The following is a 26536-nucleotide window of genomic DNA, read 5'->3' as shown; positions in this document are numbered from 1 at the left end:
GACTGACAGCTATAAAAAAAATCAAAATTCTTTAATGACTGAGTTTGGGTCTAAATAACCTCTGCTCAACACAGGCAAAAGTCTGTCTTTTGACTTGACTTACTTTTAGTAACAACTCCCTCCAGTCGAATGATGTTGGGATGGTCAAATTGTCCCATAATGCTTGCTTCTCCCAGGAAGTCTCTCCTCTGCTTTTCTGTGTAGCCCACTTTCAGGGTTTTGATGGCCACTGAAATCTCTTTTTTTGAAGGAAGTTTTAAGCGACCACTGCACACTTCTCCAAATTCACCTGTTGGAAGAACAGAACAACAACAAAAGGTAAGGAATTATATAATAAAAAGGTATCAGTAGAGAGCAACTGTTTCCTCTAAATAATCCCATTCAAAATATTTACACCTTTGACCCACAAGACGTACACTGTAGGCCTTCAACTTATTTCAGAAGATGATAATCAGAGACTCCATAAGAAACCTTAGGACATCCACACTCTATTGAAAATGGACCTTGTGAGTAGCCTCATACATTTTCAAGTACCGCATTGTGAATAATAGAATATGAAAGAACAAGAGGAAAGTTGAAAGCTCTATCTAATAGGATTTTAACTCCTTGTTATCATAGCTACCATTTCCTGAGGATAATCAACAGACCAACACAGATATTATGGGTTGAGCAATAGATTAAATTTCAGATGTTTCTAGCCATTCTGTTATTACTAAGAGAACCAATTTAGCAATATACTCAGACTCTCTGAAAATGAGAACAGAAGCATCTCCTACCAATTCATTTTATTGGAGTATTGGCATGTTGCATTACTGACATACTAGTTGTAAAGTTCTCTGAGCTTCTGGAAGGAAGAAGAAAATACTAGTATGAAAAAAAAGGTAGCAATCTTTTCTATAGAATCACTATAAAAATTTTCTTAGATTCAATGTCTTCAATAAAAACTTGTCTTAAATGCATGATTAACCCAGAATTTACTGAATATGGAGTATTGCTGACTTTTAAATAGTCTAAGCCAACCAATCTAAAGCTGCCTAGAACTAGTTTGGGCACTGACTTCATATATATTGTTATTGAGAAGATTTATCCATAACTCTTGCATCATATTTTGAGCTTCCTGAGGGCAGAGAACTTCTACATCCATTTCTCTGACCCACTGCTTGCCATGGTAATTGCCACAAAGGAGTGCCACCCATAGAATGTTCTTTGTTTATAGATGAAATCCTAATATTATGTGGATTATCAGATCTGATTTGTATAACATCTTAAAATGTGTTTTTTTTAAAAATATCAAATGAGAGGTTTTTCTAAAAAGGATGAATTACACGATTGTTAGGGTATCTACAGAATGGAAGCGCATTCTTGGTCCAACCTTCTCACTGTGAGTTTTTGTACCAGCTCCTTGCCCCCTGGATCAGCCAGAGAGAAGCTGTCAAGAAGTGAGATGCTTCTTTTCTATATTTTGTTCAAGCAAGTGCTTCAACCCACAAAAGCAGCAGGTCATCCTATTGATTTACCAGCTGCATTACTACAAATAACTCGCTTCTCTCCAGGAAGCTCTAAACTCCCCCAGACTTGACCCTTTCTCAGGAATCCAGTTTTGTCTCTTTTCCCAAAACAATGACTTATTCTGTAACTTATCAAAGTCACTTAAGGTCCAAAAGCAGTTATTTATACATTTTTTTTTAAATAAATATTCATCAATTGGCAACAGTATGACAGACACATTGAAAAACACAGAGTTATAATGCTAAATAAGGCAGATCTCATTTCTTCCTTTTGAGGGAGTGTAGAGAAAATAACGATATCTGTAGCTAGAGTGTTCTTTCGGATTATGGGGAGAATCAGGGGTAGAATTTGAGAGCATTCCATTGACTTTTGAAATCCAAGGGAGAATATGTCATTATAGAGTGTGAGTAATAGGGGGAGAAGTTATGATGCAAAGTAAATCATTGTTAGAATCTGTAAGCAAGAGTAAGTGTCCCTGGGAGTGGCTCAGCTGGTTAAGCATCTGTCTGCCTTCTGCTCAGGTCATGATCTTGGGTTCCTGGCGTTAAGCCCCGCATTGGGCTCCCTGCCCTGAGGGGAGTCTGCTTCTCCCTCTCCCTCTGCCCCCCCTTTTTGTGCACGCATGTGCACGCTCTCTCTCAAATAAATAAATAAAATATATTTTTAAAAAGAATAAGCATTCCTTTCCTGATATGGGGTTATTAGAACATTGCCAGAGAGCTCCAGTTCATGTTGTGTAAACATTAAGTTTGAGCAAACCGTAAGGAATGATCCACAATAAACTTTAATTTTCTGAAAGGAAGTTCTGCCATTATCATGAGTCAAAATACTGTAATGGATCATGTTTTAAATTTTGATGTTATCACCACTTATTCTAGACAACAAATCACTTGTCAACAGATTGCAGGACAGACAGTACAGAACTGTGGGACAGAGTATGGATTCTAGGGCCTAATTTCCTCGGTCACCTATCAGCCGTGTGGTTTTGAGCAAGCATCTTAACCTCTCTGTGCCTTTGTCTCCTTATCTATAACTTGGCAACACCAATTGTGTCTAACTCATAAGGTCTTTGTGCAATTAAAGGAATGAATGTATGTAAAGACACATAGTATTTTCCTCTCTGAGTTCAGACCCACCTTAAGAAGGATAAATTATCTATCTACCTCTGAAGAGTTAGATCAAATTGAAGCACAAATACAAAAATGCTTTTTAAACTGTCAAGTTTTGTATTGATGTGAGAAGAGGTGGTTGTGATGATGACGGTGACAGCAAGGTTAATGTCACCTTGGACAAGTATTTGTAAAGGAGAGTATTTTGTAAAAGTACCTCACTGGGGTGATGGGGAAGAGTTTGAATTTCAAGCGGGTCAATGAGAGTTCCTTTCTTTCTTCTCCATGGGATATCTGACATATGTAAATGTCTATCTACCTCCAAAATTCAGAAAATGATGTTTCAGTAATGCTAATTTTTAAAAACCCCAAAATTTTGAAATGTGATTATTTCATCATATAAATACTAGAAATGGTCACCAATATATTATACTAAACATAGAAATGTTAACTATTAATTCAGTTCTCTTTATAATAACTTAAAACAACTCTGTTGGAAAAATTAACAAAGACTGGGCAAACGCAATGGTCGATCTTTCCATCTAGTCAAATTTTACACGGTCTTATTCAATTAACTTTGAACCTATAAGAAAGAAAACTTAGATCCTGTCATTCCCATCATTTCTAAGTTAAAACACAACTACAAGAATCACTTGGAAGGCACTGCTTGATTTTTTAAATCCAATAAGTGCAGCAGTTTTTATTTGTCCTTTGAAATAAACTATGCTTTATGAGAATGGGCACACTGTATTCCGATTTAAGATGTACAATGCAAAATTGCTCAAAGTAAAATTTCTTACACTCATGTTATTTAAAATAGAGGAAAAAATCTACTTGTGTTTAAGTAGAATGACACTCTGCCTTGGCTTCAAATTCCACTCTCCTTCTACTATTTTAATAAGAGAAGCTTAATAAATATACATATAGAACAATGTTAATGTGTCAGCTAAGCACTGCACATTAACAGGAATTACCGCAATCCTCACAAAAATGTTAGATGAAGGCACTACTGTAATTATTAGTGTCTAGTATGGACTTTGAAATTGAAAAGTAAAAGATTCAAATTTTGGTTTTCAATTAGTAACTATGTAACTATAGGTCATCCAGATTTTTAGCTATTGTTTCCTCATCTGGTGAAATGGAGACAATGCCTATCCAATAGGCTAATAAAGTTAAATATCATGTGAATGCCTAGCATAGAATAGAGAATTAAACGAATATATTCTACTTTCAGAAATTTTCAGTATTTAATCTTTGAAATAATGGTTGGATGGAGGAATAAAATTGGGAATTTTAGTCATTATGAATTCCATTATTAAAAAATTTACTACTTTGAGAAAGTAAATTTATGGTTCAATTTTAATTTTGTTATTTGCAATAAGGGCTTAATTTTCCGATTAGCCAAAGTATAAATGAGTGTTTCCGTTATATCTATTTCTTTGTATAAAATCTCTGACAGAAAATTAGAGAATTGGCTGACATATACAGAGTCTTTCTGCATATTTAATTGACTGAGAAAGTTTTGTCTTTGAAAGATTCAGTCTTGCAGCAATGAAAGATAATTGCTAATCAATTTAGCACAATTATTAAATTTTTATGGACAACATTACTTTTAAAAATGTAAAAGGATATAGGAAATGAGTAAGTGTATAAATGAAAGAAGGCTGGCCAGGAATAGATTGTTATTGAAGTTGTTGTGGAAATGGGTACTGTTATACTATACTCTCCATTATACTATTATACAATTTCCTCTACTTTTGTAGATATTTTACATTTTGTAAAACAAAATGTTAAGAAAAATTGATAGCTTTCAAAATCTCAATCTCTTATTCTATCTTGGTGATGACAAACCCTTGAAAGGCGAATCAAGACAGACTAGAACTGGGTGTACACATTATATTGAGATCTTCCAGGAGAGGTATAATTGACCTTGAAGATCTACTTGTTTGCAAGCAAAGCAGGCACAGTATTATTGCCCTGAATGTGGCAAATGAGGATATTGGCTACACAACCCTGAAAATGGGGCATATGTCTATTTTTTTACAAATATGTTTGAAGAGAGAAATGAAAAAAGATGATTTGTCCTGATCTTTAATAAGCATCAGGGATTATTAAGTGAGTCAGTGTAAGTAGCCTTTCCTTTTATCTCATTTATCAGATACCATTTTTAATGAGTGTGTTTTGTCTCACACCACTGTGTTCTAGATATCTGGTGTTATCAATAACATTGATATATTTAAGCTTTTACTAATGCAGAGGGTCCCAAAGTTCAAGGTCCCAAATGTCTGTCTGGCCTTCTGGACACTGGCTAAGCATAAGTGGATTTCTCCTCCTCACATCAGTTGAGCGTGCAAAGGTTTTGTGCTACCTATGCTCCCGAGGTTTCCACGTTAGAGAACAGTGCACTCTTGTGGGACATTAACACCAGCACGACAAAAGCTCTCTGCACCACAGAGCAGTTTACAAAGCAGAACTGTACAAATGAAAGAGCGTAATCAATATATATTTGTTTTAACTGGATTAACATGGATATATGATGAATGTGTATATTCTTAAGTCTTCGATTTTGGAAAAAGAAGCACATACTCTATTCTCCTTTTATGAATTACTAGTTCCATATTTTACTATTACCTGCACATGTGAGTATTTTTTTAAAGATTTTATTTATTTATTTGACAGAGAGAGACACAGCGAGAGAGGGAACACAAGCAGGGGGAGCGGGAGAGGGAGAAGCAGGCTTCCCGTGGAGCAGGGAGCCCGATGCAGGGCTCGATCCCAAGACCCTGGGATCATGACCTGAGCCAAAGGTGGACGCTTAACGACTGAGCCACCCAGGCGCCCCTGCACATGTGAGTTTTAGGAGGATAAAATATTAATAAAGTTAGAGGAGAAGATTTAGTGAATTATCATCTTATTTAGATAATGTGAATTACTCAGTTTGTCCTGCTTGAATAGCAAATACCACTAGAATTCTAAATACTGCTTTGATGTACAGAAGGAGAAACAGAGAAAATTATATGCACATTTATGTAAAGAAGCATCAGTCATATATATAGTACTTGCAGAAAACATGATCCGATATGTTATGCATAATTCAATGAGTTAATTTCTCAATCTTTCTATTCCCTACATCAACTTTGCATTTGTTTTTAAAACAATATTGACTAATGAGATGATGGAATAAAACTATTGTACAATATTGTTTTTTACTTTTAAGTAGTAGCTTTTATTCAGTCTCACACTGCATGTCTGTAAGTGTTCATACATTTATGAGTAAATGTATAAATATCATTACTTATAAGTACCTATAATTTTTATTGGAAATATGCAACTGCTATTAACAATCCACAGGTATTTGTTAATGGATCTATGGTTGACTAGATTCATGATTAGAACGAAGAGATGTCTATATGAAAACAAGCTTCAACACAAATGAATTAAGACTATACAAAGTTACAGGCAACTATTAAAATGGAGCACTTTACATTACTTAAACTATTCACTCAAAAATAGTTTTAAGTAAATTTGTGTAAAATGTGTCATTTATGATTTTATTTCGTGTTGTCTCTTTTTTTAATCCCAAAGAGGATTCTAAAATTACCTTTTTTACAAAATCAAAATTTTCACGTGGTGAGCTTGTTTAAAATAAGACACTTTTATCCTGTTATCCCTATTCAGCCAAATAGGCTTTGTGACAGCTGATCAGCACAGCCAGGGGAGGACTGAGCTCTTGTGGCTGCCGGCTCTGAAATTCAATAAATAAAAAGCTGACCATGGTCTATGAGTCTGTAAGTCTGGCACCTTTGAAATCATTACATTCCATTAGATACTCCTTCATTTACTTTTTGCCTGCCTTTGATCATGAAATCAGGAAAAAAAAAAGATGTCCCTTTTCGTAGCAATATAACTTAGGCTTGAGAACGTGAGGGATCTCAGGCAGCATTCTTATTCATAGTTGTAAGCTTGTAATTGACACGGGGTTGAGAGTGGGATTACTGTGGTGGTTACCTGCTCCAACAACTTTGTCAATGGATATGTTGGTGGCATCCAATTCCTTGGCAAACTCATGAACTGCTTGGGTAGGGTCTTCGTATGTGTGTGGGTCAACGTAAGTCCTGAGACCTGGAAGTTTTACTGTTTAAAGGAAGGAAGAAAGGCATTATTGTAGCTAGATTTTAAAATTTTAAAATTTTACTGACACAATTTTGTAATCACATTGCTAGTGAAAAAAAAAAAATAACCCCCATTACAAAAAAGTACACCAACCTTTAGTTTATTCTCAGGTACCACAGCAACTGGCAGACAGAGAAGTGGGACTAAGTATTGAACCACTTAAGAAACAAAGTTTCCCATAATGAAACAAATGAGGAAACACAATGAACTTTCTCTGCAAAAACATTAGAAGGAAAATGGACTTTCAAAAAGGGGAATCTCAAGGAGATGGTGTTTCAGAATTGAGTAGACCCAGTAATTACTACCAGAAGCGTTAGTGAGTGAACACCAATAAGGCTATTACACATTTATGATTCTACGAAGAGTGCAGTAAACAAATATTTATGACAATGCCACATCTGACAATAAATCAGTTTGTGAAATAACTTCATAAGGTGGAACAGCAGCTATAATTACAGATAAATTAATTAAAGGATATAAAACATCTGACACTATTCTGCTTTTAGTAACATTCACAATCAAAATACCCCACTGCAGTTATAGATTACTTAAACCTGTGAGGATACGTATATACAAAGTGAGTATTATATGCATGTACTAATATAGTATCAATTAACTGAAATCTTATTGTATAGCTTTTCAACATAGTTCAGGGCAATATAAATTCTCTGTAAGTTTAATAATGGTGCTAAGAAGCTAAATTCCAAATACAAATTATTTTTATAGCTTGTTAAATATAAACCTCCTTCATAATATATGTATTTATTTAATTATTCTGAAGGTGAAATTTTTTGTGATGTTCTATAATCAAAATAGCATGGATAGAACATAAGGGAGAATCATTTTGGATTTCATTTAATACTAATGAGATTCCTATCATTTGGAAAAATAAGTCGTATTAGAAACAATTTGGAATGTTCAATAAACTAACTTTCTTTAAAGTAAAATTATTTTTTTTAAGTAAGCTCTATGCCCAATGTGGGGCTTGAACTCACAACCCTGAGATCAAGAGTCACATGCTTTACCAGCTGAGCCAGCCAGGCACCCCTAAAACTAAATTTTTAAAAAAGGGAGACTAGGATCTACTAAAGTACATGAACATGCTCTAATATTAAAGGAAATTATATATGTACTAATATGATGGATTTTTACTTTTAATTTTGGTAACATTGGTAAAAAAATATTGGTAACATTGTTTTAGCAAGGGGCAGGGATGCCTAATAGTGATGTATTTTTTCATTTATAACACTATATTATTGAAATTTTTTTTAATCCTAAAGTAACAAATTAAATCAGATGTTGTCTTTTCCAGTATAATTTTATAATGAAACAATCTTAATGAAAAATTGCAACTGAACATTCTGTGATGACCAAGACTTCTTCAACTCCGTTTCGGACTTTGCATGAAATGAGTGTAGAGACTGATGGCAGCAATTATTCTGGAAAGCCTTCAGCGCAATAGACATCAGGCCAACAGGTCTAGCATTTCATAGCGTGGGCTGAGAAATGATTAGTTTATTGACCTATAGGACATCTTTATGAATGCCATGGTTACACTACCTAATAATTTATGTTCCTGCAAAGTATCCATATAGGTTTTGAGTAAAGAAATAGAAGCATATGCAAAAAATGGATTATAAAAATAAATGGTGGTTAGGAAGTAAAAATTCGATATTCCTCAGCTACACCTTCAGATGATTTTGAGACTGCAGGGTAGGACTGGGAGAGTGGGGAATAAATGGAGAAGAAAGGTTAACACTCGCCCTACTCAGAAATGTCCATTCCTTTTGAGCTCCCAGATCAGTTTGCAAGCTTCTGCCATTATTGTAAACATTATTGCTTCCTATAAAGACAGATGGCCGAGCCACTCCTTAGGACAGTGGTCTTCTATACTTTATTAGTACACTAAACCTATTTCTAATATTAGCAGTACCAAAACACTTTACCCTTAATACAAGCAAACAGATTAAGGAAAGCTCTCATACTTTTCTTGCTTAGGAGTAAGGAAAACAGTAAAATTAACTGTGGACTTACTAAAATATGTCAGGAAACAAAGTTGTGTCAGAATCTTTTTGTAATGAAGGCTCACCTCAAAGGAAAGCTAGGCTATACGATCATCCTGTTTTGATTCATCTCTAGTAGATTATAAGGTAAGGAACTAGTAAGGTAAGGAAATTTAATATTCCTTTTCAAGGAAAAAGAAACACTTTTAAAGATAAGGTAAAAACTAAATTCCCCCCCCGAAAAATGAATTTTTTTTCTTGTAAACAATTACAAATGTTTTACTTTGCTCACCTCCAGGAAATCAATTTGGAAGCAATTTACTAGCATCAGAATTTGCAAAGATCATTATAAAATGAGTCGTCAGGAGCAAAGCTTCAAACATTTTAAATAAGCACGGGTTTTAAACAGCCTTGAAAGTATGCTTAGAGTTACCTCCCATAGCTGGCAGCCCTGAGGAGTATATGTATTACTAAATAATCTGAAAATTCAATAGTCATTCCCAACTAAAATCAATCAAATTCACTGCAATGAATTAAAATCATATAAATTGTTTTTCTATCCACATGGAATTTGGGGAACAATACAAATATAACATACACACACCCCCAAGCAAAATAGCCTGTTCACTGTGGGAGCTTTGGCTGCCGACTTTTAACCGCTGACCCCAGAGGTTCCGGGAATCAGGTGATGCAGGATACAAGGCCCATAATCCCTTCACACCAATAATTAAGGGCAACCTACAGAGTAACTGGGCTGTGTCAAGAAAACCAGATAATAAACACATGCACACGTGTTAAGCTACACTACTTTACAGCTCGTTCTGTGCAAACACAATAATTTACATTTCCATTTTACCAGCATGAGTTGCCCTAAGGACAGCAAAAAATAAAAAGGCCTAGCCAGAGAGGGCAAGGGCACAGGATCTTAGGAGGTGAAACACATTTCTTTCCTTTTGAAGCAATATTATAGGATTTGTAACAAGGCTGGAGGGAATAGTTCATAGCTAGAGCTTTTTAAAGTAATACCAAATAAATGGTCTGAAATAAACCAGCTGTAGGATTAAGACGCAGAAAGTTTATGACATGCATATAAGTTACTTTATGCCCTTATAGCTAGGATAAAATGCAATTCTTTTTTGTTTGTCTGTCATAAAGATATTGTGCATTTGAAGAAAATTAACGTTTCAACCAACCCCACCAGAAAAACCAACAGCTAAAACAGATTGGAGGGATAGAGGAACCTGCTTGCAATTGGGATACAGAAACTTATCATTGTTCCAAATTCATGAGCTTTACAATTCTGATATAAAAAAACAGTATGGTTTTGCTCTAAAGACAATATTTACATTGACTATCTAACTCAAATTAAGAACAACTTAATCCACAGGAATGTAACTGCTCTAATTGATGCATGGCGACTGGGACTCTGTTTTTTTGGGACCATGAAAAAAGCTAGACAAGTATCCTGTAATTTGTTCATCCATTCTTTTAAGACTTTTGAGTTGGTAACCTAACTAATCTGAAATGATGAGGTGCTGCTATTAGGAAGGTACTACTTTGGCTTTTGTGAATTATTCTGTAAGGACTGCAATGAGATAGAGAAAACAATGCTCTCTGTAAACTCTGTCACTGTGTTCATGTCACATCAATTTACATTTTGGAAGACATTCCTTTTTTTTTTTGCATGCCCCCTGCATGTTAGCAACAGGAAATCAAGCTTTTATTTGAGTTAGAACTAGAGCTACAATTTTTAGATACAAAGCCAATGACTGATATAAAGTATGATGCTGAATTGAAAATAATTTTACAAGGCAGTGGTGAATGCCAAAGTAATGCTTACAAGACCACATTAGTTATATTGAGACTCCTTGAGAGCACATAAGTATGAGGATAGCCTGTACTAATTTCCATAAGAACATGCTATTCCATTTGAGTCCACTGATTAGTAATTGCCACATTAAATTGAGTCATAGTTTGGAAAATCAAAATGCTTGGGATGATTTGTTTTGCCAGAAGAAGGAAAAAAAAAAAAAGAATCTTCTTATTAGATATAAACACTTCATTTCCTAAAAAAGTATTTCTTTTAGAAAATATTAAAAAGACACTAAACTGATTGGTATTAAAATATGAGGGAAAAGTGCAGGTTTTCCTACTAGTTGGATATCATGTGACTCCAAAATATACAGTTTATTTTAAAGGCTCTCTCCTGGTTGGTTGACAAAACAGAGTAAGGCATTTCACATAAACAGAGGTTGTTTATATTTATTTGGAAGTTAGGAAAGGGAAAAGGTGCCTATTTAGATTTTAGCAAAGGACGAGAAATGAGGTAATTGAAGATACGCTTTGCCTTTCCGCTACACAGAGCTCACTATGGTCCATACTCTCCATTATGTGCATTATCTGGAAAGAAACCACAGGTTATCCTTCACTTTGGCTTAAGTATGCTGAAATGTGGCCATGTAAAAATTACTTAATGCAGAGCCATGAATTTCCTTCTCCATTTAAAATTAATTTAATTTTGCTCAATTCTTTCATAGGACTACTTTTGCATTCTCTTTGTGGGGAAGTTATCCAATTATAAATCAATAACTGGAAAAACTGAAATACAAAAAACCAAAGCACCAAAACAGCTTAGGAACTTACAATGTCCATTCCCGAAATGAAGCCTTTTTTCATCTGTACTGTGTTTTGACTTGTTATAGCCACAGAACCTGGAGGTAAGTCAAGGGAAGAGAACACAGAAAGAAAATATACTTAAAGCAATTATCTATGCTCAGAATGTGCAAAGCACAAAAAAATAAAGCATTTTCCTCAAACAATTAAATGCTTTAGTGAAAGTTTAATGACTTCATATTTTCTAAATCCTTTATAGAAAGCCTCTTTCTCTGGGGACTCTGGAAAGCTGCCTAATGAGGAGATATGTAGAGTTGCTTCCCCACTGTGCAGACCCCTTCAGCTCAGTTTTTATAATGGCCTTAGAAAGTGTTTATAGTGGTTTTTTTTTTTTTTTTTTTTTTTTTTTAACAACTGCTGTTAGAATGAATGAAGGGTAAAGTCTCCATTGTTAGTGATTAGTGCGGTGCCGCATTACCAGTGTTCTGGGTGAGAAAGTGGCAGGGAAATCTGGGGCGTATTTGAAGAGCGAGAGGATAATTGGAAAAAGAAAGTTAAACCTACAAGTGAGGTCAAAAGGGAGAGGAGAACTGGAATGTGTTGAAGAGTGGGGCAGGAATTTAATGGAAGAAAGAAAATCAAAACTAAAGATGGAGAAACAAAAGAAAGGGAGGGGAAGAAAGAAAGATCTAGATCTAAGTGGAGACATGCTTATTTGTTAAAATACTTCATGGACCACACTCTTCGGATTTTGGCAGCCACTGAGGGAGCAGGCAAAGCAATAATGAAAGTAAGTGGTAAAAGAGCCCGTGAACTCACCTCCCGATCAAGACGTAGGTGACGACCGTGAGCAGGATAATGGCCACAGCCGCTGAAATGGCAATCATGACCACTTGGCTGTTTTCCCCGGAGATGGAGAAAGCTGTGAGTTGGAGGAGAAAAATAAGAAAAGGCCGGGCATTAACACACCATAACTAACATCTGCACGGAAAAGCCATATTTACTCTGTTTTTACCTGAACTATGGCTTACTGCCTAAGACAGTGTAGACAGAACTCTTCATGTAAAAAAAGAAAAGAAAAGAAAAGAAAAATACATTTCCTACAATGGTGCTTGAAATTTCTAGTTTATAAGATAAAATACTCTGTTTCAATGGCATCAATCAAACACACCTTGAGTGCCTACCATGTGAAATATCCTGGACTGGTTTTCTCTATCCTCACTGCAAAGAAACTCATTGGATAAACCAGAAGTTATCAGAGGCACATAGAGAACAGGTAAGATTTCCAGGAACGAAATGATAAAAGCTTTCTAATCAAGCTTGTTTAGCCTCCAGTATCTAGAGTTATTTGAATGTTTTACAACACATACCACCAACAAATTGTTCTTCTCCCTGTATTTCCTAACTTTGTGAATGGCCCATCACTCACTCACTCAATCACCTAGACAAGGTGTTGGCAAAAATGGCCCAGGGGTCAAACCTGGCCTGCCACCAGTTTTTGTAAAGCCTAGGAGCTTACAGTGGTTTTACATTTTTTTAATGGTTGTAAAAAGTCAAAAGAAGATTTTTTGACATGTAAAAATTATATAAAATTCAAGTTTGGTGTCCATTAGTAAAATTGCATTGGAACACAGACACATTCATTTGTGTATTGTCTTTGGTTGTTTTTTTTTTTTTTTTTTTTAAGATTTTATTTATTTATTTGACAGAGAGAGACACAGTGAGAGAGGGAACACAAGCAAGGGGAGTGGGAGAGGGAGAAGCAGGCTTCCTGCGAGCAGGGAGCCCGATGCGGGGCTCAATCCTGGGACCCTGGGATCATGACCTGAGCCGAAGGCAGACGCTTAACGACTGAGCCACCCAGGCACCCCTGTCTTTGGTTGCTTTTATGTTACAATAGTCAAGTTGAGTAGGAATAACAGAGACTATACACACAAAGCCAAAAATATTTATTACCTAGCCCTTTACAGAATAAGTTCACTGACCCTTGAGCTAGACCAATGTTTCTCTAACTTCAGTGTTTATTCAAAACACTTAGGAATCTTTTGGAAAAGTGGTTTCTGATCCAGTTGGTCTAGAATGGGGACTGACACCTGCTTTTCTTGTGAGCTCTGAGTGATGCTGCTGCTGCTGATTCTAGTCCACATTTTGAGGAGCAAGGGTATAGACTATAAATATGAAGTCATCTTGTCTTTTCCCTCTTCTGATCATTCAATATCCAATTAATCACCAAACTCTTTAAGTGTTTTAGTTTATGTCTTCATTTCTTTTCTGGATTACAGTTAGAAATTCGTAATTGGTCTCTATTTGCATGGCCACCATAGTATTCCTTCTAAACCATGAATCTGACCTTGTCATTCTCATGCCTAAAAGTTCTGTAGGGCTCTCCATCACTTTTAAGATAAAATGCAAATTCCGTAGCAGAGCAGGTAAAGCCATTTAAGATCCTGTTCCTTGCTTATAGCCCCAGCCTCATCTGCTAACAAACTCCATAAGCATCCTGATCTCTAGACTTTCTAAAATATGCGCAGCTCCTGGAACAACCCCTTTCACATGCTCATATTTTAATATATATCCCTCTTGTAGTAAATGCCTGTGCACAAATGAATGAGTGATCTATCAAAAGATCTTAGAAGAAAGAGTTCGATTATTTGAATACCGTCTCCTCTCCAGAAGCCAATATCAAATGTTCAGTCTGATCAACATCTAACTTTGGAAGGTTTTCTTGAAAATAATGCTGCTTTAGGAATAGCTAAATGATACAAATGAAGAGACATGACAAATAGGATTTGAGAAGTTTTCTCAGCATCTGAAAAAAAGAGCTCAAAGTGTGGCAGCACGGCATACTTATAATCTAAACTGCTGCAAGCGCTTTATTCTTTACTACCAGCAAACTGTTGTTTACCCCACTGTGGCATCATGGGAGTGCCTGCTCGGATCTCCCTACTGCCAGGACTGCAGCAAGCAGACAGCCTCCCCCTTCAGGACCCACTACAGCCTTTATGCATGGGACACGCTCCCCTCAATGACTAACCACTGCAAGGGGACTGGAGTAAGGCCCTCCCTGCTCAATGCAGGATTCCTCAATGGCAGTCTTCATTCTGGGGCTCTGCGTGGGCTTGGGAGACCCTCCGAGCTGCACTGTTGTCTGAGTTTCCTCCTTCTCGATGCTTCTCTTTCCCTCCCGCTCCTCACAGACAGCTGACCTACATCCCAGCCTGAGGTGCTGCCCCACCACTTCTTCTCTTCCCGCCTGTTTCCCCTACCTGCATTTTCCCCTATAAAGCTCTTGTAATTCCATCTTCATATCTGCCTCCCAGAAGACCTGGACAGATATATCCCCATGTGTGGGATATAGATCTGTGATTAGTCTGCAAAATGGCTTAACCTAGTGATTCAATAATGCTCCATAAACCTATAATAATAACTCTATCTCATGCTTTCCATTTTGTACCCTGTAATAACTTATAAAGAGCAGCAAGTTCTACATTCTCTGTAAATTTTAGCCAGTTGATAAAATAAAGGTCAGTGAAACTGGGAGGGAAACATGATAGAAGAAAGAGGACTTCTCAATTTATCTTTCTGACACAGGCAGGATTAAACTAGGACATCTCTGCAATTTCCTCTAGCTCTAAATAGCGATGAATCCTGGAGACTATCTAAAGCACATAATCAAACTGATCATTTTTGCTGGTGAAATTAGCAAACATTTTAATGAGTAATATTGACTAAATGCATAATAGAGTTGTCCAATGACTTTATGTGGCATGCTGCTAAATGTCTATTATGTCTTAGAAACTCATTTTGAATATTTTTTCCCACAAGCAAACTGCTTCCCCTGTTTCTAGTCACTGCCTGTTTTAGTATATCCTATACATACTGCCAGCTTTCTCTCCCTAAAGCAGACTGGTTAGGAGCTCATTCTCGTGAACCTGAATGCCTGGGTTTGCACTTATTTGCTGTGTGACATAATATCTCATTGTTGTGAGGATTAAATGGGCTAATGCAGTTAGAACACTTAAAACAGTGCCAAGCACATAGTAAGTGCTTAATAAATGTTATATATTTTTATTATTTCATTTTCCCAGTGAAAAACTGGCAAAAAGTGCTGTGGTTCAGTTTCTGCCCACTGAAGGTTTCTAGACAGTTGACTGTGTTTCCAAGCATGCCACAGTTTCATACTTTTTGCACTTTGGAGATGTTGCCTTAACTCTAGGGAAGCCCTTCTACTCCTATAAACTCTACAACTATTATATATATATATATGAAATGTGCAATCATAGCACTGGATCAGTACTCCAAAACTTGGAGATTCTAGGCTCACTGACCCCACTTACTGGCTATGCAACCTGAGAAAAAACATATAAACTCTGTGTCCTAGGCCACATAAAAAGGAAATAATAGTATCTGAATAGCCTATGGAACAGGACCAGATAAAATATTCAGGAGAATGCTAAATATATTGTCACATAAATACACGGGTTCTAGAATCAGACCCATCATTTACCAATGGTGTGATTTTGGAAAGCTAATTTAAACCTCCCTATTTCTCAGTTTCCTCATTGGTAAAAGGAAGATGATAATTACTGTAAAAAGTAAGACATTTTAACCTAGTTCAAAAAATATTATCTAAATTCCAGGTAAAAATACACTTTGTTCTACCGAGAACTATCTATAGGGGTTATGAATGAGAACTTTTCATATAATTTTTAAAAATAAAAACTAGGAAATTTTTTTAAAAAATAAAAAGTACAATAAACAGCAAACTGTTAAAGAAATCCAAACATGAGTCTTTTATATATGTATATACATATATGTATTAAATATCAATATATAACAAATAAGACTCTTAAGTTCTTAGAATTTTTATGAAGATAACATTTTGATTAGAAAAATAGAAAGTTAGGGGTGCCTGGGTGGCTCAGTCAGTTAAGCATCCAACTCTTGGTTTCAGCTCAGGTCAGGACCTCAGGGTCATGACATCAAGCCCTGCATCAGACTCCACACTCAGTGGGGAGTCTGCTTGAAGATTTTCTCTCTCTCTGCCCTTCCCCCCAACTTTCTCTCTCTCTCAAATAAATAAATCTTTAAAAAAAAAATAGAAAGTTGATTTTTGTCTTTTTCCCCACCTTAAGACAAAAGATACCTTTTGTCTCATCTGTATTTAAAGCCTAGAAGAATTTTATGGTGAAGGAGCAAGAGTAAATTGATTTTTTAAAAAATCAGACTGAGGGGAGCCTGGGTGACTCAATCAGTGAAGTGTCTGCCTTCAGCTCAGGACATGATCCCGGGGTCCTGCGACTAGGTCCCTGCTCAGCGGAGAGTCTGCTTCTCCCTCTCCCTCGGCTCCTGTCCCCGCTCATGCTCTTTCTCGCTTGCTCTCTCTCAAGTAAATAAATAAAATCATTAAAAATATATAAATAATAAAAAATCAAACAGCACAACTCAAAGATTTTTATAAATGAGGAAGAAGATGTTAAAAAGTTCATCTTTTCCTTATCCCTCTTTTCATCTGCTCTATCAATCGTTGGAAGTATTGCAAATATAAAACTTATTTGGCAAAACCCCAAGACCCTGTAGGGGTCTTAAACCTCAGACACTGAAGCCTCATTAGAGGTTCGTGCAGATTGCCGCCACAGCAGTAACTGTAGTAAATCTGGAATCACATTCGTATATTGGAATTTGTTGTTTCCTTTGCATTTTTACATATCAGATAGAGTTAAGTGCTGATTAAGAACATGCATATGTGGAACATAATGAATGTTTATCTAATGGTGATCTGACCCTCCTGTCCCTCAATTTGCCTAATTTCTACCACTGGATATAATGAACATTTGTTTTTTTCTCTTCCTGGGATTTGTGATCTTTCTTGGTAAAGCAAATGTAGATTTTGTTGTTGTTAACTTAAATATTATTTAAAAGTTTGAAAAAAATTCAATTTATAATCATTTCAGAACAAGAAACTTTTCTACAGGGAGCCTGACAGACTCAGTCGGTGGAGCATGCAACTCTTGATCTCAGGGTTGTGAGTCCCAGCCTCTTGCTGGGTGTAGAGATTATTTGAAAATAAAATCGTAAAAAGAAAAAAAAAAAAAAAAGAAAAAAGAAACTTGTTTTGCACTAGTTAAATGTTACAAAAAGATTTAGAACTACTAATGTTAAATTGCAATTAAACTTTGTTATTGTGTCATCTAAAATTTTAAATTTGTTTTTAAAAACTTTTTCAGATGTACTTTCATGGTATTTTGTAACATTTTGATTCTAATGTTCTCAGAGAACGATTTCTCCTTGGGGTCTAGTCCCGGAGTGAAGATTGTCCATAGAGGAATCCTGCATTAGGCAGAAAAGGCCTGACACCAGTCCCCTTGCGGTGGTTAGTCATCGAGGGGAGCGTGGCCCATGCATGAAGGCTGCGGTGGGTCCTGAAGGGGCAGCAGCCAAGGCTGTCTGCCCACTGCAGTCTGCCCACTGGAGGCAGCAGGGAGATCCGAGCAGGCACTTCCATGACCCCGCGGTGGGGTAAACATGTACATCCATCACGGAGGATTAGGAGAGGTCTTGAAGTATAGATTTGCACTTTTGAGAATGGCAGCTCCCCTTTGAGTTAGAAGAATTGTCATGTTCCAGCTGTGAACTGATAATTTCTAAGAACACTAGATTTTCAATACCTTGCAGAAGGTTCTGCTTGTTATTGTAAACAGCATTTCTAATCACCTGACCAAAAGTGTGCCATAAAATAACTACTTGATGGAGTACCTATTATATTAACTTGAACAGTTTTTATTATTTGTGTTAATCCTTAATGTTTCTATTAGGTATGGATTGTGGGCATAATAAAAATATTACTGTATCAAAGCCAACGATATTTAATGTCATGAACAAAATATTTAGATAGGAAATATACATGCCAGGAGAAATGGCAAATTGGGACAGTCAAAAGAGATTACTGGGTTTCCTTTCAGGACAGAGCTGACCATTGTCAGACCCTCCCTGGATAATCTGTTTCTAAAGGGTGTTCATCTTTGTCTTTCTAGGCTCTTTTACAACTGAATTTAAGTTGCAGGGAACTGAGTGATGTATACAATTTTTCCCATTACAATTAAAATAAAACATTCACTAGAGACATAAATGGTTTATGTGTAGTAGAAAAAATGACTTTAATCGTTATATTTATTGTCCTATAGGATATTAATCGGTTTGGGACAAATTAATAAATTTTTTTAAGTATTCCTGATTGCCTATATACATACATGCACAAATATGTATTTATATGTATATATGTATCTGTTATTCGAATTTTCCTTTAAACATGTTTAATCTAAAAAATAAATAAGTACACCAGTTTAATCTTTTGTAGGATATAATGAACATAAATAAAATATAGATAAATATATAATACTCTCCTCATTAATTAATAAACTAAATAAAACCCTTAACTTGAACTTGAATGTGTATTCACTCTGTATTAGTACCACAGCCATGATATTACCTTTTTGAAAATTATCTTTCAGCAGAGGGTTTTTCTAATATGAAGCAAATGCATTTGAAGAAAAGAGAAATGCCATTGGGAAAATGTTTGCCAATTTTAGATGTATTTATGCCAAATTTGGTGTCAGACGCACAAGACTATCCAAACTGCTTGTGAATGTGAATGAGGTGATAAATCAGGTTTTAGAAAATCCTTATTCTTCAAGTGACACAAGATTGAACGTGTTAAGGATTAAAACAATATTAAAATCCTCATGGATCAGCAAGTTTCTTTTTTGTAGTTCACTGAATCATGCAAAGAACTAAGAACATCTGGATTAACAGGTACTGGGGGTATGTTATCCCATTACATAATGTTCCTCAAAGCAATTTATGGCCAGTAGAGGACCAGTAACATTCCAGGCATTAGAATATGTTTGATGTGTAAGAGAGAACACACACACACACACACACACACACACACAGATGCACACCCACACAAATACAAATCTGTTAAATATTTCAAGCAATTTACTTTCAATGTATCTCAATATCTAAATATTATCTAAATTTTAACTTGGTTAAAATTTAGAGAGAATGAGAATGAATTATCAGACTCCTTTGCAACAACCCTCCCCCTATACCTTACACTGAAATAATACATACAGTCTGGGCTAGTCTCAAACTCAAACTTGCGACTGTTGGTCCCATATCCAGCTGCAGTTCGGGCTCGGATTTGGAACACATAAGTGGTGTCAGGCTTGAGGCTACTGATGGTAACATTTGTGCCTCTTGCCCTCAGAATGGTGTAACTTGTCTCTTGCTCCTGCTTTGAGGTAAGAAAAATCATGTTAAAATCAAATCTTCATAACGCTATCAAATGATAAAAAGGTGAACCACTCAAAATCAGTTCTTTCAGATTTCAACACAGAGCATAGGACATATAAAAGAGATGACAATCATTTCACTCTCTGAAAACAATAGAGGCATCTTTTAAGCTAAAATTATTTACAGAATCTCCTAACTTGTGTAAAATGATTTGTGTCCTGCACATAAATCAGGGAAAGTTTTCATTCTTACTAGTTAGTGAATATGCCAGTGAAAATATGTTTTCTTCAAAGCTAAGTCTAAATGAAATCTTTGTTCTAATTTCAAAAATAAACTTACAAAAAGGAAAATACTCCTTTGAATTAAACTTAATAGGAATGCCCTACTGATTCTCAGAAAAATATTTTTAGCAATTATAAAATATTAAACTTAAAAAAGGTCCAGGTTTTACATATAGCTCTACATTCATAACTTTCTCAGCATCAGTTATATGTGCACTGTATTTAATCTAAGTCACTGTGGTTTAGTAGAGACAAATATCTTCAGATCAAAGTCTAGAGATATTTCCCCAAAGGATCTCCTCCAGGGGACTGAGATTGTATATTAGGAGATTCACAGTGCACATTAAAAAGAAAGTCTTTTTGTGTCAAGCCTTGTGTAGAAAAAATGGATTTACACAGAATTGTGTTTTTCCCCTAAGACACATTAATATACACTGAGTATTTTATGGGTAACCTGATTTTGAACAATGTGGAAGGTCCCTGCACCTGGGGTGTGGCCCAGAGTGGATATTCTTAACCAAAATGACATAGCATATTACAGAAGAAGTATACATTACAGATACTTTGTAGTTAAAGATGCTAGTCATGTACTAGATAGCATTTAAGTTGGTATATTAAAAAATGAAGAGGATCAAATATATTTATTTTACAGAAATAATTATTTCATTTGTTAAAAAACTTGTTGAACCTATACCCAAAACTCGACTCTGCTCATCATCATTGGTGAACTAGTCAAGAAAGCTAGACCTTATAGAGCTTAAATTCTAGTAAAACATTCAAAATATTTCCAAGCATTATATACACTTGGGAATAATTTTTAAATTTATGTATGTGTGATATAAATATTTATATAAACATATTAAAGATAGTATTGCATGAATGTTTGTATCAAATTTTAAAATGCTTAGGGAATAATGAATAGATTCAGCCATTTTTTCCTGCACTGGGTAGTATTGTTTTAATACAAGGATGTGCATTGTGCTTTGTTGGTAGAATTTGAAAGAAGTTCAGAATTTTTTTTATGTTTAAAAGATTTGAATATAAATTAACTGCATTTTTGATTTGGCCCTGTAGATCTAAAGGTTGGGTGCTTCCTGGCTTTGCTATCCAGTCTGAACTGAGATGTGTCATTACTTTTCTTTTTATTTTGTTGCATTGTCTATAAAACATGGATTCTTATATTTGCCCCATCTTTCTTGTCAAACTTTTAAAAATAGAAGATCATGATCAGATGAGTATTTCCAGTGCTACAGTGGAGCACTAAAAACTAGGATATAAGTTATTTATACTATGACTTTAGCATAATGAAGTTGATTAGGCCTCTCTTTTCTTTTAATGAAAGAGACATTCCTTTTCCCTGCATGGGGCACTATGAAAAAAAAAATGGCAACACACTTGTGAAATACATTAACCTTAATTAAGAGAATAGCTACACAATGCAAATGAATGTTTATACATTATGCTTTGTTTGCACAACTGATCATTCTTATGTTCCTAATAATCCATTCTTACGTAGAGCAAGGCATGTGATACAGGAAAACACGCTAAAGGAGGAGTCATGGCTTCCAGGATTCAAAACCGGGACCTGTTTATTAGCAGCGAGGCTGTGAGAAATTCAAATAATGCCACTGACTCTGTTTTCTTATTTGTGAATGAATCTAATTAACCAATTTCATAGGATCATCAGACAATTCAAAATTAAATAATGTACTCGGAAGTGTTCTATAAAGTGCTATATAAATGCACAATTTGCTTTTAATTCACTTGAAAATACTTTGTAACCTGCACACAAATATGTTTTGCTCACATTAGTAGCTATAAAACCACCCAGCTCTGATAAGATTTGAATACATCTTGCTTTCAAACCTCACCATAATTTATAACCAGGGAGAAATAAGTGCTGTTTAGAGGTGATGAAATACTATAGCCTAAATTCTACTTATAAATAATCATGTATCTATTTTTATAATTGTATTACTGAACCACAATTTTATGATGTGGAGCAAACTTATCCATCCATTCCCACCTTCTAAATTACCTTGTACAGTATCAAGAAAGCTTTTCATTGTCAGTTCAATAATACAATGGTTTTGTTATTAGTTCAATGTTCCAATCTGTACTGAATGAAATTCATGTGAAGGTAAAGGTCAAGAAATGAGGCTTAAGGCAATGAACTAAGAAATAGCTCATCAATAGGCTAAGGAATCACTGTGAAATAATTGGTAGAACAGGGGTCTCAGTGGAAGACATAAGTGTCATTTCTAATGCCATAACTAGATGGCTTAAGTTTGGTACTGACATCTTTGCTGTGACTTATTGTTAAAAAATGGGGGATATTTGACACAATGATTTCAAAACCCCCTCCACTGATAAATCAAAGGTATCACGTGACCAGAGTTCCAAACAGAGCTCTACCACTTCTTAGCAATGCCATTGGTTTCTTGGCAATTGCATAGCTCATAAGAAGGTCACCTCTTTCACTACACAGCCCAACCCTTTAACATCATCTCCCCACCTTTTCATAGTATTTGACCTCGTAGTCCAATATGATCCCATTAGGGTGTTCAGGTTCCTGCCAAGATAAAGAGATGCTGTTTCTGGATGTTCGATCCTTCTTAATCGTCATGACAGGTGATGGAGCTGTAGAGAAAGAACAATGGGAGGGGATAGTGGGAGGACAGGAATCAATCCAATTAGGAAGGGTGGTAAAGAAGAGCAGAGAAAGAAAGGAACAAGCAAATGCAGGCTATCATTGCTCTAATCTTTGGCAAGAAAGCACAATCTCCATTTCAAAGGCTCTGGAGTATTAATCTGGCCCCATATCAAGCCTCAGCAGCTGGATTATAGCCCTGGTACATACACGCCTATGGAAAATGAGCTGAGATTTTCAACTGCTGGTGGACTAGTGGCAAGTAGGCAGATGTTTTCAATCTGCTACTATAATGTAAGCAATGAAATATATTTGATATATTAAAAAAAGAACAAAACATCAGGACTACCTATTTGTTATAATGTTGCAAAGTTATTAATACCAGATTCTGCAGCTCATTGATAACATTTTCATATGCAACTCTGTAAGAGGACTGGAATCCATTATGCACAAGGAGTCCCATGGTATCTATAGGTAATAATAATATTTAGTGTATTGTAAAATGGACAGGGTTTAGAACATATTATAGGAGGTCTTGACTTTTGACAAAAATCTCTCATGAATAAAAATATACATCAGGAAACAACAGTCGTCTGCTTTTACATTTTTATTTCTTAAAAAGAGAATATTTAATAAGTACCAAGGAACTGACTGCTTTTTATGTCACAAATCTCTGGATATATTCTGAGGTATCTTATTAGGTGTTGACTCTATATTTGTTATGTTCTGCTATGCATTATCGAAAGTACAGAATATGAATAAAAATCATCTCTTTGGATCAGATATCATAGGGTCACCCTCATTTCTAATTGAAGCTTAAATATATTTTAAGTGACCTCCTACTTCAAATCCTTCCATTAAAAATAAAAACGCATACTATCCCTCAGTGCACTTCTGGTTTCAAAACTCAATCCTGGTACACTGGCCAACTGAAATATCTCACTGTGGGGTTCAGCAGCATCCTGCCCTAATGGAATGCAGCAAAATAAATTGCAAACATGAAACAACCAAAAATGAAGAATTCTCAAGTACATTAACTGTTGAATTGTTTTCATTGCTAAAGGACCTATTTTCTTATAGATTTTTCTCAAGTCAAGAACTATTAGAACCCTGTGTATAGCTAACGTTAGAAGTTTTGTATTTGTGGATTTGATGTTTCTGTGATTGTCACATTCTGACTTTTGCATCTAACCTCTCAAATTGTTCCTGTCTATAAATGCCTTTCATTTTTATTCCTCACTTAAAAATAGAGTTTTCATTAAGCTTGCCTCATGACACTTTATTAGAAAGGGTAAGTCTAAATGAAGAATCCATTGCAATAAGTGTCCCATCCTCCTATTTCTATTATTTGTAAGATCTTGTGAACTCTTTTGTAACTGAAGCATCATTAATTTAATGGCCTGGCAATGATTATTTAATCTTTTGCCAAAGAAAAATGTAGGTGTTGTTTTTCTGATGGAAAAGGAAATACATTTTCTTATTCATATTTTGCTCCCATTAGCAATTACTATCATTTCATGTAACTTAACATCATTTAACTTTCATATTTAGTTTTCATCTATTCAGTATTATTATTTTATTTCCTGGATTGGCCTCACCTCCCAACCTATAGTGGTTTGATGCTCTGAAATTGATTCCAAGCAAAGGATAATTTATTTTGGTTATATTTAGTTAAAATTTTATAAATGTATTCAGTGTTTCTAAATATATCACTCAGTTATAAATAAATAAAAGTATGTTAATTTTTTTGAGAATTATTTTCTTTTAACCTAACCCTACTACTTAAAAAAAATAATAATTCATTATCCAATTGCTAATAAGAAAATTGCAGCCCTAACATCCTGGGAAACAAGTTTTCCTTTAAAAAAAAAAACAAAAACAAAAATTCCACTAATTTTCCTACTGAATTAAATCCATTAATAGAGTAACTTTTAATATACACTTACAGAGCATTTCAAAGATGCTCGATGTTGGAACACTTTCCTAATAAACCCACGGAGACCCTACATTCGTTCCGTATCACCATGAAACTGGTTTATTTTCCCTAACACTTAAAATCCATTTTCAAAGAAGTTTTGAAAATTATCATGTATGGCATCTCTTAAAAAAAAAAAGTGAGAAACACATTCATTTCAAAGAATGATTGTGACGAAGATTGTATTAACTTTTTAATGAAAGCTTTGCAGGCTGTTTGGGGTCTGCCCAATTTTTACTGCTTCTGCACTGAGCAAGACTTTATAACTGTTGAAATTCTTCAAAGGTCTTTGAGCAAGCTGCAGGGTCCTGTTTGACTGTAATAAATAGTCTTTTGTAATTCCACACTTACTTAAGTAGAGGCAATTGCTCGAAGCTTGCGCCATCTAGAAAGTTAAATGAACCTTTTCTGATTGCTGCTTTTAGGCCCGTGTTAAGTCATTTGTTCTGTTCTTTTAATACACGCCTCTTGAGTTGGTGCATGTCAGCAGTACCAATCCCGAGCACCAGCCGGAATCCCGTTACATTTAGGTAATGCTCATCAATATTTTAATATTAATCAATAATTAACAGAAATTGTTTTTCTCTCTCCTAATAAATAATTTTAGGACATAATAAAACATACTGCAGGAAGAGATGAATTCCATGGGCACTCCACTGTATCAATGCTTTCTAAAAGGTTTTCTAGAACACTCTTAACTCACACCTTGAAGTATGATTTATCCATATGTCCTCATGCACTCATAGAATTTGTAATATTAATGAGAAACCATGATATGGATTACATTTCTTTAAGTTAGTTTCCAGGTGTTAAAGAGTGGTTTGTTCAAAGTATTGATTTCCAAGATCCACAGAAATCCTTTAAGTTGGGGGCGCCTGGGTGGCTCAGTTGGTTAAGAAATCCTTTAAGTTTATTATTATTCTGTGTAAGAGGACATGGTATTGCAATGTATATCATAAAATAGATTTGATTTACTTTGTCTTCATTTCTTTGTTTTTTAATTTTATGATTTGAAAGAACGGTGGGTCATGGTTCCATGGAATGAAAAAAATCCCAAGAGCAGAGAAATGCTCAGCACTAGAGTAAGAGGCACATAGGAGGAGGAGACACAAGTCTTTTCCAGCAAACTGCAAGTGTATAAGGTGAAACAGCAATTACTGGTGAACACCCCGATAGTTCCAGATTGGGAGTTTTAATCTGGTGCCTCTTTTATTTACCTGAAATGATATATTACTGAAATGACTCCTTATCAAAATGAAGAAATTGATGACAAAGTAGGCTACTGTGAAACTGTCTAGGCCTTCCTTTATATAGGTTAGTAAATGCAGAGTTTTGCAGGAAAAAAAAAAATATATATATATATATATGAAGAACGTGGTAACAAGAAAAATTAAAACAGTAGGAAGGAAATAATTTTTAGTCAGTTAACGGCCGTCTTTAAAACAATGCCTTGGTGTGTCAAGCACAATTTGTGGTATTGGTGTTTGAGAGGGAGCAACCATTTGATCCTTAGCTTTTGCTCTTCTGGGTACAGCTGGATATACACACGTCCTTCGGAGAATAAAGAAAGGAGATGGGATATACTTAGTGAAATGAAATGTATTATATTTTAACTGAAATATTTCTTTTTTTTTTTTTTAAAGATTTTATTCATTTATTTGAGAGAGAGAGAATGAGAGCGAGCACATGAGAGGGGGGAGGGTCAGAGGGAGAAGCAGACTCCCCGCGGAGCAGGGAGCCCGATGCGGGACTCGATCCAGGGACTCCAGGATCCTGACCTGAGCCGAAGGCAGTCGCTTAACCAACTGAGCCACCCAGGCGCCCTGAAATATTTCTTAAAAGAATACACATACAAGAAAAAAAAAGTTGGGAGGGAAAGAGAGGCTCATGAATCACACGTTATTCGTCCTCCATCAAGCTTTCCTATA

At 35.4% G+C, this 26536-nt stretch overlaps 1 protein-coding gene across 4 annotated transcripts in view; it reads right to left on the bottom strand.

Annotated features, from left to right (window-relative positions):
• EPHA3 (EPH receptor A3) overlaps nt 1-26536 on the bottom strand; it is a 350319-nt gene that overhangs the window by 58442 nt on the left and 265341 nt on the right. For 3 of the 4 annotated variants that reach the window (XM_078060754.1, XM_078060667.1, XM_078060719.1), the window contains exons 6-11: nt 22499-22623; nt 19541-19703; nt 12227-12329; nt 11438-11505; nt 6627-6752; nt 104-289 (exon numbers count right to left, since the gene is read on the bottom strand). In XM_078060754.1, the coding sequence (XP_077916880.1) occupies nt 104-289; nt 6627-6752; nt 11438-11505; nt 12227-12329; nt 19541-19703; nt 22499-22623 (771 nt within the window). The remainder of the gene's footprint in view (nt 1-103; nt 290-6626; nt 6753-11437; nt 11506-12226; nt 12330-19540; nt 19704-22498; nt 22624-26536) is intronic. The other variant, XM_078060691.1, reaches the window with a different exon arrangement.

Source organism: Halichoerus grypus, chromosome 1 (genome assembly GCF_964656455.1).
Source record: "Halichoerus grypus chromosome 1, mHalGry1.hap1.1, whole genome shotgun sequence".
NCBI lineage: Eukaryota > Metazoa > Chordata > Mammalia > Carnivora > Phocidae > Halichoerus > Halichoerus grypus.
Note: the sequence above shows the minus strand (reverse complement) of the source record. Positions and strands in the feature narration are given on the sequence as shown.